Below are 12,386 nucleotides of genomic sequence, written 5' to 3' on the forward strand. Positions count from 1 at the left end.
GGGGCTGGGCCAGGCTGAAGCCAAGCTGTAGCACCTTTATAATTATATATTATAATTAGATTTGAACACTGAATTGTTTATTGGAAGTTACATATTAATTTTTTGGATTGGCAAAGAGAGGGAAAGGGATGTTCAACTGTTAGGTATTGTTTTATACAAGGAACTGAACCTATCTTCCTGTAAAAGCTAAGAATTCAGTGTAACAAACAAAAGCCACACTAAAGCCTGTCTCCTGGAAGTTTTTCCCATCCTACCTCCATATTTTTAGTGAAACTGGATATTTTAAAGGTTGTTCATCTTTTCTGGGCATTGGCAATAGATAGAGTAATAGTAGCCTCTTGCCACAGTGACTATTTGAACTTAGCTTTGGGGTTTTCTTCTCTTCATTGACCAAGATATAAAGGGAGATACAAGAAACAATGAAAATCAGAGTAACATATAATTACAGATATAATAAGAACAACAAAATAAACCAAAGAAAAATAAGGCATTAATTGTAGGGATGAAAGCAGAAAGTAGTGAGTTAGAAAACAATAGAATAGTACATACAACCAAAAATTTGTGTTTTTTTTTTTTTTTAATTTATTTGACAGATAGAGTTAGACAGTGAGGGAGAGACAGAGAGAAAGGTCTTCCTTCATTGGTTCATCCCCCAAATGGCCACCACGGCCGGAGCTATGCTGATCTGAAGCCAGGAGCCAGGTACTTCTTCCTGGTCTCCGACATGGGTGCAGGGGCCAAAGCACTTGAGCCATCCTCCACTGCCTTCCCAGGCCACAGCAGAGAGCTAGACTGGAAGAGGAGCAACCAGGACTAGAACCCGGTGCCCATATGGGATGCCAGCACCGCAGGCAGAGGATTAACCAAGTGAGCTACGGTGCCAGCCCCCAAAAATTTGTTTTTTAAATAAATACAGGTACTAGACAACCTTTTCAAGAGAATGGAAAGCACAAATCACACAATAAAGCATAAGGGAGGAATGAACAGATGAAATTCAAACATTTTTGAACTCTTTGAAATCTGGGTAAAAATGGGCAGTTTCCTAAGATAGTACGAGTTAATGAAACTAACCTCAGAAAAAATAGAGTATCTGTGCAGAACTATCCTCATAAAAGGAATAGAGAAAATTGGAAAGGACCTACCCACGAAAGATAACCAAACCCGGAGAGTTTGGCAAATACAAATAATCATCCTCATTCTGCCAAGTCCCAGTACAGGTGTCTAGCGGCAGTATTTTCCTGGTGAGAGCCTTTTCACTTAAACACATTTGTGTAATAGGCACTTGGGCAGCATGGAGAGAGAGTGAATGGCATGACTGGAACAAGAACGTGTGGCTGTGGTCAGGACTGCATTCTTGTCAGTGCATCTGTCCCCACCTTGGTCAGGACACATCATGTCTGAGCACAAGCATCCAAGGGAGCCTTGAGACACCATTGTTTCCCGTCCAGCCAGCCATTCCTGGGTGTAGAAGACAGGACCCCCAGGGACATCCAACCAGCCATAACATTACTGCCTCACTCCTTCCTCTGCCTAAGGGGAACATCTGGAACCTTTTTCTTTCTTTTCTTTCTGTTCTCACTGTTCAAGTGAACAGAATTCAATCTAACAAGCGTCAGCTGGCCAGATGGGAGACAGCCTCACTCCTCCCCTCACTCCCAGCCTGGAGCCCCTCTGTCAAACAATGACCTGATCGGAGCAGCACAAAGCACTCTGTGCTATTTATGGCAGAATGTTTGCTTCCAGTAAAGGTCAATAGCTATTTGTTTATTTTTAAAAATGCAGTTTTTTGGATCAAACTCTGGTCCTCAACTAACTTAATGCCCTGTTTCTCATAAATGAGAGCAGCAGTTGATGTGTTTTACAGCTCTGTGCGGTTTAACAAAACTGCATGTCATGTACAGACTTGGTGTCCCCAAAGCTCTGCTGAAGTCACAGTCAGTCCGTTACCATGAGGGAGAGCAGAGGACAAGTGTTAGAGAAACAAAGTTAATACATGCCAAGTAGAAAGTAATCTCACAGTAATCCAGAGAGGGGGTTATCAATATTCAACTCATAGATTAATTAAACAATGAAAACACTGGCCTGCAGAAACCGAAGTCCAGGTCCAGTGTGGGAGAGAGTTTTGGAGAAACAATGAGACTAGCATTATAAGTACTTCCTATATGAGAGAGAGAAAGGAAATTTTAGGAGGGAGATTAATTTCAGCTAGACTCCACAGATAATCAAAAGGCAAACCAAACTTGTTTATAGATTGTTGATGTGGCCACAGTACTCAGCAACAAGGGGCAGACACACTGTGTCCAGGGACTATACTGACCTGATCCAGACATTTGTGAAAATGCTCTTGCTTTTATTTGGCCAGAATGTAATCAGAATGCAAGATTTGAAATATGTAGGACCTTCAGAAATGGGGGCATGCTCTGACACAAGCAAATTGTTTCATGTCTAATTATTTGATAATAGGGAAAAGAAAATACTAATGTAATGTAGTTTTACTCTCCTCATCATTCTGCCTTTCCTCTTGTATCCAGGTCTTCTAACTTTTTTTATTAATAGTAAAATTGTCATGTCATTAAATATTATCTAATTTCACAATCATGCTGATTTTATAATTTAACAAACACATCTTCTGTGTTTTCTGGCCTAGAAGTTTTCTTACCCAGTTCCAGTCTATCGTGGATCATGGGCAGTGAGCATTCTTGCCAATCTCATTTCTTCCAGGCACTGGAGGATCGTCCTAGCTCACTCCTTGTTGACCAAGGAGACAGCAGCAGCCCTTCCTTCAACCCTTCGGACAACTCCCTTCTCTCTTCCTCCTCGCCCATTGATGAGATGGAAGAACGGAAATCCAGCTCTTTAAAGAGAAGGCAGTAAGACTAACATGCTCTCATGCTCTCTGGCATCCCTCCTTTATCACCTTCCAAAACGTGAATGGGACTCGTCGCTGAATTCACCCAATGAGGAGAGACTCGAGGTCTCTTGTTGGAAAACTGTATGTGGGAGGAGTGGAAGGTAGCGGGGAGGGCCCCACTCAGAACCTCTGAAGGCCTCAGTAAGTCATACATGCAATTGCTGTTGTGTCATTGGTATATTATACTTTATAAACAAGAATGTCTTCTGTCACTAGTGGTGAGAAGTGCCTTTACTTCCTATTGTATACATATTTGTGAAAGTAAAAGAAGGTAACATAAAATCAGAATCAGGCCAGCGCTGCAGCTCAATAGGTTAATCTTCCGCCTTCAGTGTCAGCACACCGGGTTCTAGTCCCGGTCAGGGCACTGGATTCTGTCCCGGTTGCCCCTCTTCCAGTCCAGCTCTCTGCTATGGCCCGGGAGTACAGTGGAGGATGGCCCAAGTGCTTGGGCCCTGCACCCGCATGGGAGACCAGGATAAGCACCTGGCTCCTGCCTTCAGATCATTGCAGTGTGCCAGCCGCAGCGCACTGGCTGCAGCAGCCATGGGAGGGTGAACCAACGGTAAAGGAAGACCTTTCCCTCTGTTCTCTCTCACTGTCCACTCTGCCTGTAAAAAAAATTTTTTTAAATCAGAATCAGTACCAGAAAGTTACATACTTTTGTAGCATAACTTTAGTTGTAGGGTTTGTCAATTCCTGAGAAGAAAGCCTCCTGAAAAATACTGTGGAAAGTTTAAACTTGCCTTTGGGGAGAAGAGGGAAAATTGTCAGCCAATGAGAGTGGAGAGCAGGTTTCATTCAGTGCTGGGCACAGGGGAAGTACAACGTGGATGTTGGTCAGATGAACGGCTGGATGGCTGGATGGGTGAGCGAGTAAATGAATGAAACGTTTCAGACCAATTGAGATTATTTGCTGTACTGAGCAAATGATTATATTCTGTAGTCTGAATGGCCTTAAATAGTTACTAAACTTCACAACATAAAAACTCCCAAGTGAAGGGTTCAGAACCAAGATTTTAAACATCTGAATTAAAATGTTTTCTTGGGTGTCCAGTTGCACTTCAAACAACTTAATTATTTTAACAAAAGAAAACTACTTCTTGTAATGTCCTGCATTTGTAACAAACACAGTTACATAAAAGCTCCCCTTTGCTGCCATATATTCATCAGAATACAGTTCACCCTGATGGCACCCATGTGTTCCAGTATCTTTTGCCTTGTGGAGAGTTCATGGGTCATTCATTTGAACTTGTGATTTGGGACCATGAGGAATTTAAGGCCCAGATGCACCAACTTGTTACTATATTGTGGGGAGCAAACCGGACTAGACTGAGTTACTGGAATTAAGACTTATTCTATGCATCTGCTCTCCCACAATATGGCGCTGGGAGAGAAGTAAACAGCTTCCGCACAGCTGCCTCCAGTTCAACCAATTAACTGTAGGACTTGCTCCTGATTGGAGAGCAGCGTACTCGGCGTGTGGGCAGCCGAGTTGGGATTGGCGGAGGAGGACTATAAAGGAGGAGAGAGACGGCATGCACCAGGAACATCTATGGGGAACATCTATGGGGAACATCTAGCTGAAGGAACACCCGTGCAGCCCCCGAGAGAGCCGGCCGGCGGTGTGCCGCTCCCCTGCGGAAGTGGGGAATGTGGCCAGGGGGAACTGCCCTTCCACGGAGGTGGAAGGGATAGTAGCCAACCCGGGAAGAACCAGCAGCAAACCCGGGGAGGGCCGAGCAGACGAAAGAACAGCGCAGGGTCCTGTGTCGTTCCTCCACGAAGAGGGGGAGCGACACTATATTACTGTGTAGTCCCAGGAATCTGTTTTGACAAAAGACAAGTACAAAAAGAATTCATTTAGAAAACAGAGTTTATATGATAAACTCTGTGTTTTTTTTTTCTCTTTCCAGCTACGTTTTGCAAGAATTAGTGGAGACAGAGCGTGACTATGTACGAGACCTTGGCTATGTGGTAGAGGTACGTATTATCAGAGACTAAATAACCTTGTATCTCCCCAAGAATTGTCCCAAAGAAATATCAGTTTAGACAGCTTAATACTGATACCTTCTCAGAAACTTTAAAAAACATTTTGAGGGGGCAGATGTTTGATACAACAATTAAGACAACACTTGGGGTGCCCATAACCCATATTGACCAGCCTGGTTCAAGTCACAGCTCCTCCACTTTTGATCCAGGTTGCACACCTGGGTGGCAGCATTTGATGGCTCAAGTACTTGGACCCCTGCCATCCACATGAGAGTCCTAGATTGAATTCCAAACTCCTGGCTTCTGCCTAGCCGAGCTTTGGCTATTGTAAGCATCTGGGGAGTGAACCAGCAGATGGAAGATATGCCTCTCTCTCTGCCTTTCAAATAAAATGAAAATAAATAAAAGCTTAAAAGGAAACCCAAGGAAGTATTTCTAAGAAATAAAATTTAGCCATTTATCTTAATAATCTGTATTTAGTTCTAAATAGTTCTTTTTTTTGCATAGTGCATCTTGACGTACTTTTTTTTTAACCAGTGAGTTTTTAACGATTATATCCAATCATAATATTTATTAGATTGGAACCTTGCCTTTAATTATTTCACAAGTGTGGCATCACTACAGAAATGAAAACATTACTGGCTGAAAAAGTCCATGAATTCCAGCTGCAGATTCAGCACCATTCTGAGTTTACTTGAAGTCAGACTTTGTCATGTGGTGACAGCAGATCATTTTCTGATGGCTTTGCCCAGGTGAAATGCATCACTATTTTCATTGACTGGAAGTTGCCAGGTATGGCGTAGGCATAACCAGGTCACTGCCTTTTGTACTGAATCAGGAACCATTTCCAGACTTATCCCTACAGTTAAGTTCAGGACATATTAATAAAGTCAACTCATCAAAAAGCTGTTTCATAGTATAAAATGTTATTTAATATTTCAGCTTTACAAATATGAGTAAGGCAATAGCTTTGAAGTATACATCCCATTAAAAGTAATAAGTGTACAAAAAATTGTGTAGTGTAAGAGATTCAACACACTTGATTGTCTGCAGGCATCTTTGGCAACACAATAAGTAACTTGAATGCTTAAGAGATTCTTTTACAGCAGAGTTTAATAGAAGTTTTCTTTTAAGACTTATTTTTTACTTATTTTGAAAGAGTTACAGAGAGAGGTAGAGAGTAGAGAGAGGGAGGTCTTCTATCTGCTGGTTCACTCCCCAAATCGCCGTAACAGCAGGAGCAGAGCCGATCTGAAGCCAGAAGCCAGGAGGTTCTTCTGGGTCTTCCACATGGGTTAAGAGGCCCAAACACTTGGGCCATCCTCTGCTGCTTTCCCAGGCACATTATCAGGGACCTAGACCAGAAGTGGAGCAGCCAGGTCTCAAACTGGCACCCATAAGGGATGCCGGTGCTGCAGGCTGGGGTTTTAACCTGCTATGCCACAGCATTGGCCCCTAATAGAAGTTTTAAACCATACTTTAAAGACATATTTAATCAGCAGTTCTTAAAACTAATTTATAAAAAAATTGGGGGCCAGCGCTGTGGCTCACTTGGTTAATCCTCCGCCTGCGGTGCCAGCATCCTATATGGGTGCCGTGTTCTAGTCCCAGTTGCTCCTCTTCCAGTCCAGCTCTCTGCTATGGCCCAGGAGTGCAGTGGAGGATGGCCCAAGTGCTTGGGCCCCTGCACCCGCATGGGAGACCAGGAAGAAGCACCTGGCTCCTAGCTTCGGATCAGCACAGCGCCAGCCGTGGCAGCCATTTAGGGATTGAACCAATGGAAGGAAGACCTTTCTCTCTGTCTCTTACTGTCTATAACTCTATCTGTCAAAAAAAAATTGGTGAATCCTTATGATTTTATAAATAATCCAAAGCAAAAAGAAAATCTGTTTATATGAGATAAATAGTGAAAACTGAGGAAATCCATTTCAGACCAAATATTTACTATTTACTAGCTGGTAAGATTATTTGTCATATGAATCCGTTTATATTTATGTAAACTGTTTCATTTGCTTAGAAGAATTTTGATCTATGAATGTGGAATGTTTCAGGGAGAGAAAATTAGAGCAATGAATGTAACCATATATTTCAAGAATCAGAAAGGCCATTTTTCTTGGAGGAATTTTTGTTTGCTTTTAAATAAAAAGCTGATTACAAGACAGTGTGTATTTCTCTATTGTCCTTTGTAACTATTAGTCACTAAGCCTCTCCTTAATTCAAACCTATTCCATGAAATAAATCTATTTTTCATGTTCAACTGTAGGGCTACATGGCACTTATGAAAGAAGATGGTGTTCCCGATGACATGAAAGGAAAAGACAAGATTGTGTTTGGCAACATCCATCAGATCTATGACTGGCACAGAGAGTACGTAAAATCCATGTCGTGCTTGATCGTGTGCAAAGCCTCAGCACTTGCTGAAGCACCTCAGGTCAGGCCAGCAGTGAAGGAGACTGTTGGTTCGTTTTGTCGTACCTCCTGTGTGGCCTTGGGAGCAGCAGAAACACTGATGTACCCGGACATTTTGTGGTAGCATTTCATGGTGTGGAGAAGTCTCTTCCCTTTCTCAGTCTGGTCTCTGACAGACCAGAGATTCTGTCTGTCACAGTGGGGCAGAGCTGGGGCGGGTAGCAAAACCTCACATGCTACACAATTCAACAGAACATTAATTGGCATGCCAATCTGCAGGCTAATAAAATATTAAACAGATTCAAGTGATAATTATGGAAGACAAACATCTTAAAGACAACTAGAACCCAGAAGAAATGAAGAGCAGGTGTCCCACAGCTGTTTTGTTCCCTTTATGGTACCTAATTTTAATCTTAACAGATGGATGACTGGAAGGTTTAAGAAACCTTTAAAGAGCTTCCACAACTAACATTTTTAGTATTTTATTTCTGATAGCCAGTTTGAGCCTCTAAATAAAGTATCATAAAATAAATATGAAACTCACAAGTATAAAGACCAAGTTTTCAGAAATAAATGATCAGTTGCTTTGAAACATTGAAATTCACTCAGTATTCAGCTAAGGATATTAGTGCTTGTATCCTTCAAAACAACAAGATGAAATGTTAATTATCTGAAGGAAGGGCAAGTTGCCAGTCAAGGAACACTCTTTCTCCTTTGTATTTTTAAATTCAGAATCTTTTTGCTTTATAGCCTAACAGAATTGTTTCTGTGTTTCTTTTATTTGTTAACAATATATCAATTGCTCATGTAAAAATAGATTATTTTGAAAATGTATACCCGCATCTAAAATTAGAAAGCAAATTGGAAGTGGTTCTGATATCTCCCCCTCTCTTTTCAGCTTTTTTTTAGGAGAGTTAGAGAAGTGCCTTGAAGATCCAGAAAAACTAGGATCCCTTTTTGTTAAACACGTAAGCACAATAGCATTATCTCTATTCTGTTCTGATACTATCATATTTAGTCATTAGTTTGTCAGATTCAAGAAGAAAATCACTTGTGTGCAGGAGTGCATCTGTTAGGAATGAAATCAGATTGTACCCTGTTACATGGAACTTTGCTCCTCTGTGTGCAGATGATCTCTCCTGGTCACTAGCCCCTCCCAGCTGGCTCCTTTGCTGGCAGTACAGTACAGGTCAACCAGAGGGCACTAGACCCCAGCCTGAAGCAGAAAACTTTGGGTTATCTGTGGGCAGACAAGTATTTGGTGAAGATGTACCTATAATGCAGTGGGTTTAACAAAGTAGCCAAATGCATGTGCATATCTAAGTGTATTAATATTAAAGTCTGTGATTATTTTTAGAAAAATTAATGTATTTTTAAAAATTCATGGTAAGGATTTTTGCATTTTTGCATATCTTTCATGCCTTCCTTAATAGAGGATATCTAGATTTTCATATCTGCTTACGCACTCAGCCTATTTTGATGTTTCTTCTGGTTAAAGTATATGAAAAGGAATCCATCCTTAACATATGTGTAGTTGCAAAGGTACCAGTGTTTTCATAGCCGCTTCTAATCATTACAGATAGCTTAGATACTATACCAAAACTGGTAAGTGATAGTTTCTTAAAAGCTAGTTGCTCTGTAACCCTTTCGGATGAATAAATCTTTAAAAAAAAAAAAAAAAAAAACTAGTTGCAACATGGAATCTGAAAACCTTTCAGTGAACTCTCTTGCTGTCACATTGAGCTGTCTCGCCTCAAGGCCTGTCTCCCCACAGGTCTTGTGCTGCCCTGTGTTGGGAAATTAGAAAGACAGCAGTTCGCTGACTTAGGCAGGTCTTCTATACCTTGACACATTTCATCACACAATGTCCAAGAGTCAAATTTTTTCCTATCATCATCCATCTCTTCAGCAAATTTTAAGTTTGTCATGTTCATCGTGGCAGATATGAGGCTATCTCAAAAAGTTTATAGAAGAAAACACTTGAAGTCCTTGCATAGTTCTTTCATAGTATGCATTTTCTATTAGTTTTTAACAATCCCTCCTATGCACAGAAAATTTTGCAGCAAAATAAACATTACTTTTAATTCCGTCTTACGTGAACTTTCCGAAGTACCATTATACATGTTTCCAAAATTTTAGTTTTTACTTGAAAGCTAGAATTTTCATTATTAACATGCACATCCAGTTTCTTGTACCAAAATGGCAGACTTTTTTCTTTCATATTCCAGAATATGTCTGCTAGATTTACAAGTGTACTAAGTATAGTTTTTGTCCCCATCATTCTTTTCATAGATCAGTTGATTTGAGTTCACACTACGCAGTTGCACAAGTGTGTTTCCCTTGACACAATTATTATATAAGCCAAAAGGTTATACAGAATTCTGTGTTGCCACCAGAATAGCAGTAAACCTATGATTAGGTTTGAATAAAATGAATTATTTTATTAATTCACAGGCATCTTCTTAAGTGAAACTGGCATTTTTTTTTTAACTGCAAAATTGTAGCATTGAATTCTTGCCATGGGGTTAGGAGTTTCACCCAGCTTTGGTTTGCACATTAGCATGGGGTCAGCACCTGAGAAAGGCATGCACTCTCTTAGTGTTATTTGGAGAACAGCTGTGACTGCTGGAACCCCTGCAGGCCTCAGGGAGCCCTGGGAGTTGGCACACTACATTCTAAGGATCAGTGGGTTAAAAAAAAGTCTTGTCCACTTTTCCCCCTCCTGTAGGAGTTGAGATTAAGGAGCTGCTGCTTCCTCACTAGGAGTAGCCAGGTTTACTGGGCTACTGGCAGGATTTGGAAAGACGGCAGTAATTCTGTGTTTAGTAGAAAGTGTTCTTCTACTACCTCTGGTATTTGTTGGCATTTGGTACCATATAGTGAGGGGTTTGGTCTGCAGGAGGGAGAAATAATGGACTGATTTTGGAACCACAAATAAGGCAGCTGAACTATAACATGAATCTGGAATATGTACCCAAGAGCTCCAGCCATGAAGATTTGTTTTAAGATAATTGCCTTTAAAAAGGTGCTGAAATGTCAGTGTGCTCTTACCTTCTAATTGTGCTTCCAGTTGCTTAATCTGTTTGCCTTTTTCATTTTCAGGAGAGAAGGTTGCACATGTACATAGTTTATTGTCAAAATAAGCCAAAGTCTGAGCACATTGTCTCAGAATACATTGATACGTTTTTTGAGGTAAGACCCCCCCCCCAAAATACAGAAAGCATTTGTGAATCTTTTGTTACAGCTGAATTACAAAAATTAAGATGTCTGTTATCCCAGGGGACTAAGCCATCTTCAGGAAATTAGCCTACATGGCAAGAGTTCTGGGCCTGTGTTTCTTTTCTTGAAAATCAGAATTATCAATTTAGTCTATGGTCCTGTCCCCTGCCATCCAGAAGACTGGAGTCCTTGTTAAAAATAAAGAGTTTTATCAGTGCTTAGCTCAGGCCTCATTACAAATTCAGAATAATTTACGATCTAAACTTTTACTTCAAAATAAAAAAATAATGTGTTTGGATGAAGGGATTGAAAGAAGGCCTTTAAACAGGCATAAAAGTCTCCTTTCACAGACAACTCAGAAAGGTGAAAGTGTATTACTTGGAAACTCTGAGAAATTGTAAAATTAGTTAGAGTGCAAAGTGGCCTTTTTTTTTTTTATTATTACTATTACTGACAGTGTTGCATTTAGCCTTCCTGACAATGTCTTTTGAGAACTAAAAGGCTGCCCTGTAATGAACAGCAAGCCTGAACTGTCTTTTTTTCTCTTAAAACCGCAGGACTTAAAGCAGCGGCTTGGCCACAGGTTGCAACTCACAGATCTGTTGATCAAACCAGTGCAGAGAATTATGAAGTACCAGCTGCTGCTGAAGGTGAGGAAGCAGGAGGTGGAGAGTCTTCTATTGGGGCTTCGTTTAGTGAAGAGAACAAGATTAGAGGGTGGGACAGGGGACTTGGCAGGTGAGGGAGCAGAGTCTGTAAAATATACATGGCAATCCCAGTTTTTCTGCTTTTAAATATTTCATTTACACCAAGTTCTGAATCAAAATGTCAGTAACAATACACTTGTACCCTTACCACAGACCATGGAATGCTAATGAATTTTTTTCAGCTCTATTGACCTTAAATTTTTTTTTTTAATTTTTTTTTTTTTTTTTTGACAGGCAGAGTGGACAGTGAGAGAGAGAGAGACAGAGAGAAAGGTCTTCCTTTGCCGTTGGTTCACCCTCCAATGGCCGCCGCGGCCGGCGCGCTGCAGCCGGCGCATCGCGCTGATCCGATGGCAGGAGCCAGGTACTTATCCTGGTCTCCCATGGGGTGCAGGGCCCAAGTACTTGGGCCATCCTCCACTGCACTCCCTGGCCACAGCAGAGAGCTGGCCTGGAAGAGGGGCAACCGGGACAGAATCCGGCACCCCGACCGGGACTAGAACCCGGTGTGCCGGCGCCGCAAGGTGGAGGATTAGCCTAGTGAGCCGCAGCGCTGGCCGACCTTAAATTTTTTCTAATCTTCTTGGCGTCTTTGGTAAAACTAAATATTTAAGCCCTGTGTGTTTCTCTCTATTGGCTCAGCAGTAACCCCTGGCTGATGCTTGAAATTCTTAGGCACATTTAAGGAAACGTCACATGCTTTTCCATGCCACGAATGATTGCTTTATTGCGAATCCTTCACTGGTGAAACATAGGACCTGGATCTGAGGAGGAGCAGAGGCTTGCTTGGAGGGCGGTCAGACCTTTACACAGATCGGGTGTGGCTTTGCTGTCCAGCAGATGGACACCCACACAGGATAGTTTCTTGCTGTGTCACTGGTACAACTTAATGACAATATAGAGCTAAAGCCCTGAACCCTGTGCCTAGAGGGACGTGATCTGCTGTTGCCTTTATCACCCTGATCCTGTTCTCTTCTCTCCATTTCCCTGACAGGACTTCCTCAAGTATTCCAAAAAGGCTAGCCTGGATACATCAGAACTAGAGGTACTTGGCATCACTGGCTCCGCCTTCCCTAATCTCCCCACAGGCTCTCCCAGGCCCTGAGTGTCTCCCAGCACAAGGTGCTGGCCCTGAGAAGGGGTGAGCA

The 12,386-nt window shown here is 41.7% G+C and overlaps 1 protein-coding gene across 4 annotated transcripts in view; it reads left to right on the forward strand.

Annotated features, from left to right (window-relative positions):
• TRIO (trio Rho guanine nucleotide exchange factor) overlaps positions 1–12,386 on the forward strand; it is a 375,250-nt gene that overhangs the window by 335,174 nt on the left and 27,690 nt on the right. For all 4 annotated transcript variants that reach the window (XM_070056594.2, XM_070056595.2, XM_070056598.2 and 1 more), the window contains exons 38-44: positions 2,722–2,870; positions 4,828–4,894; positions 7,167–7,270; positions 8,211–8,280; positions 10,415–10,504; positions 11,089–11,181; positions 12,233–12,283. In XM_070056594.2, the coding sequence (XP_069912695.1) occupies positions 2,722–2,870; positions 4,828–4,894; positions 7,167–7,270; positions 8,211–8,280; positions 10,415–10,504; positions 11,089–11,181; positions 12,233–12,283 (624 nt within the window). The remainder of the gene's footprint in view (positions 1–2,721; positions 2,871–4,827; positions 4,895–7,166; positions 7,271–8,210; positions 8,281–10,414; positions 10,505–11,088; positions 11,182–12,232; positions 12,284–12,386) is intronic.

This window comes from Oryctolagus cuniculus, chromosome 14 (genome assembly GCF_051225735.1).
Source record: "Oryctolagus cuniculus isolate XC-2025 breed Fujian yellow rabbit chromosome 14, ASM5122573v1, whole genome shotgun sequence".
Lineage (NCBI taxonomy): Eukaryota > Metazoa > Chordata > Mammalia > Lagomorpha > Leporidae > Oryctolagus > Oryctolagus cuniculus.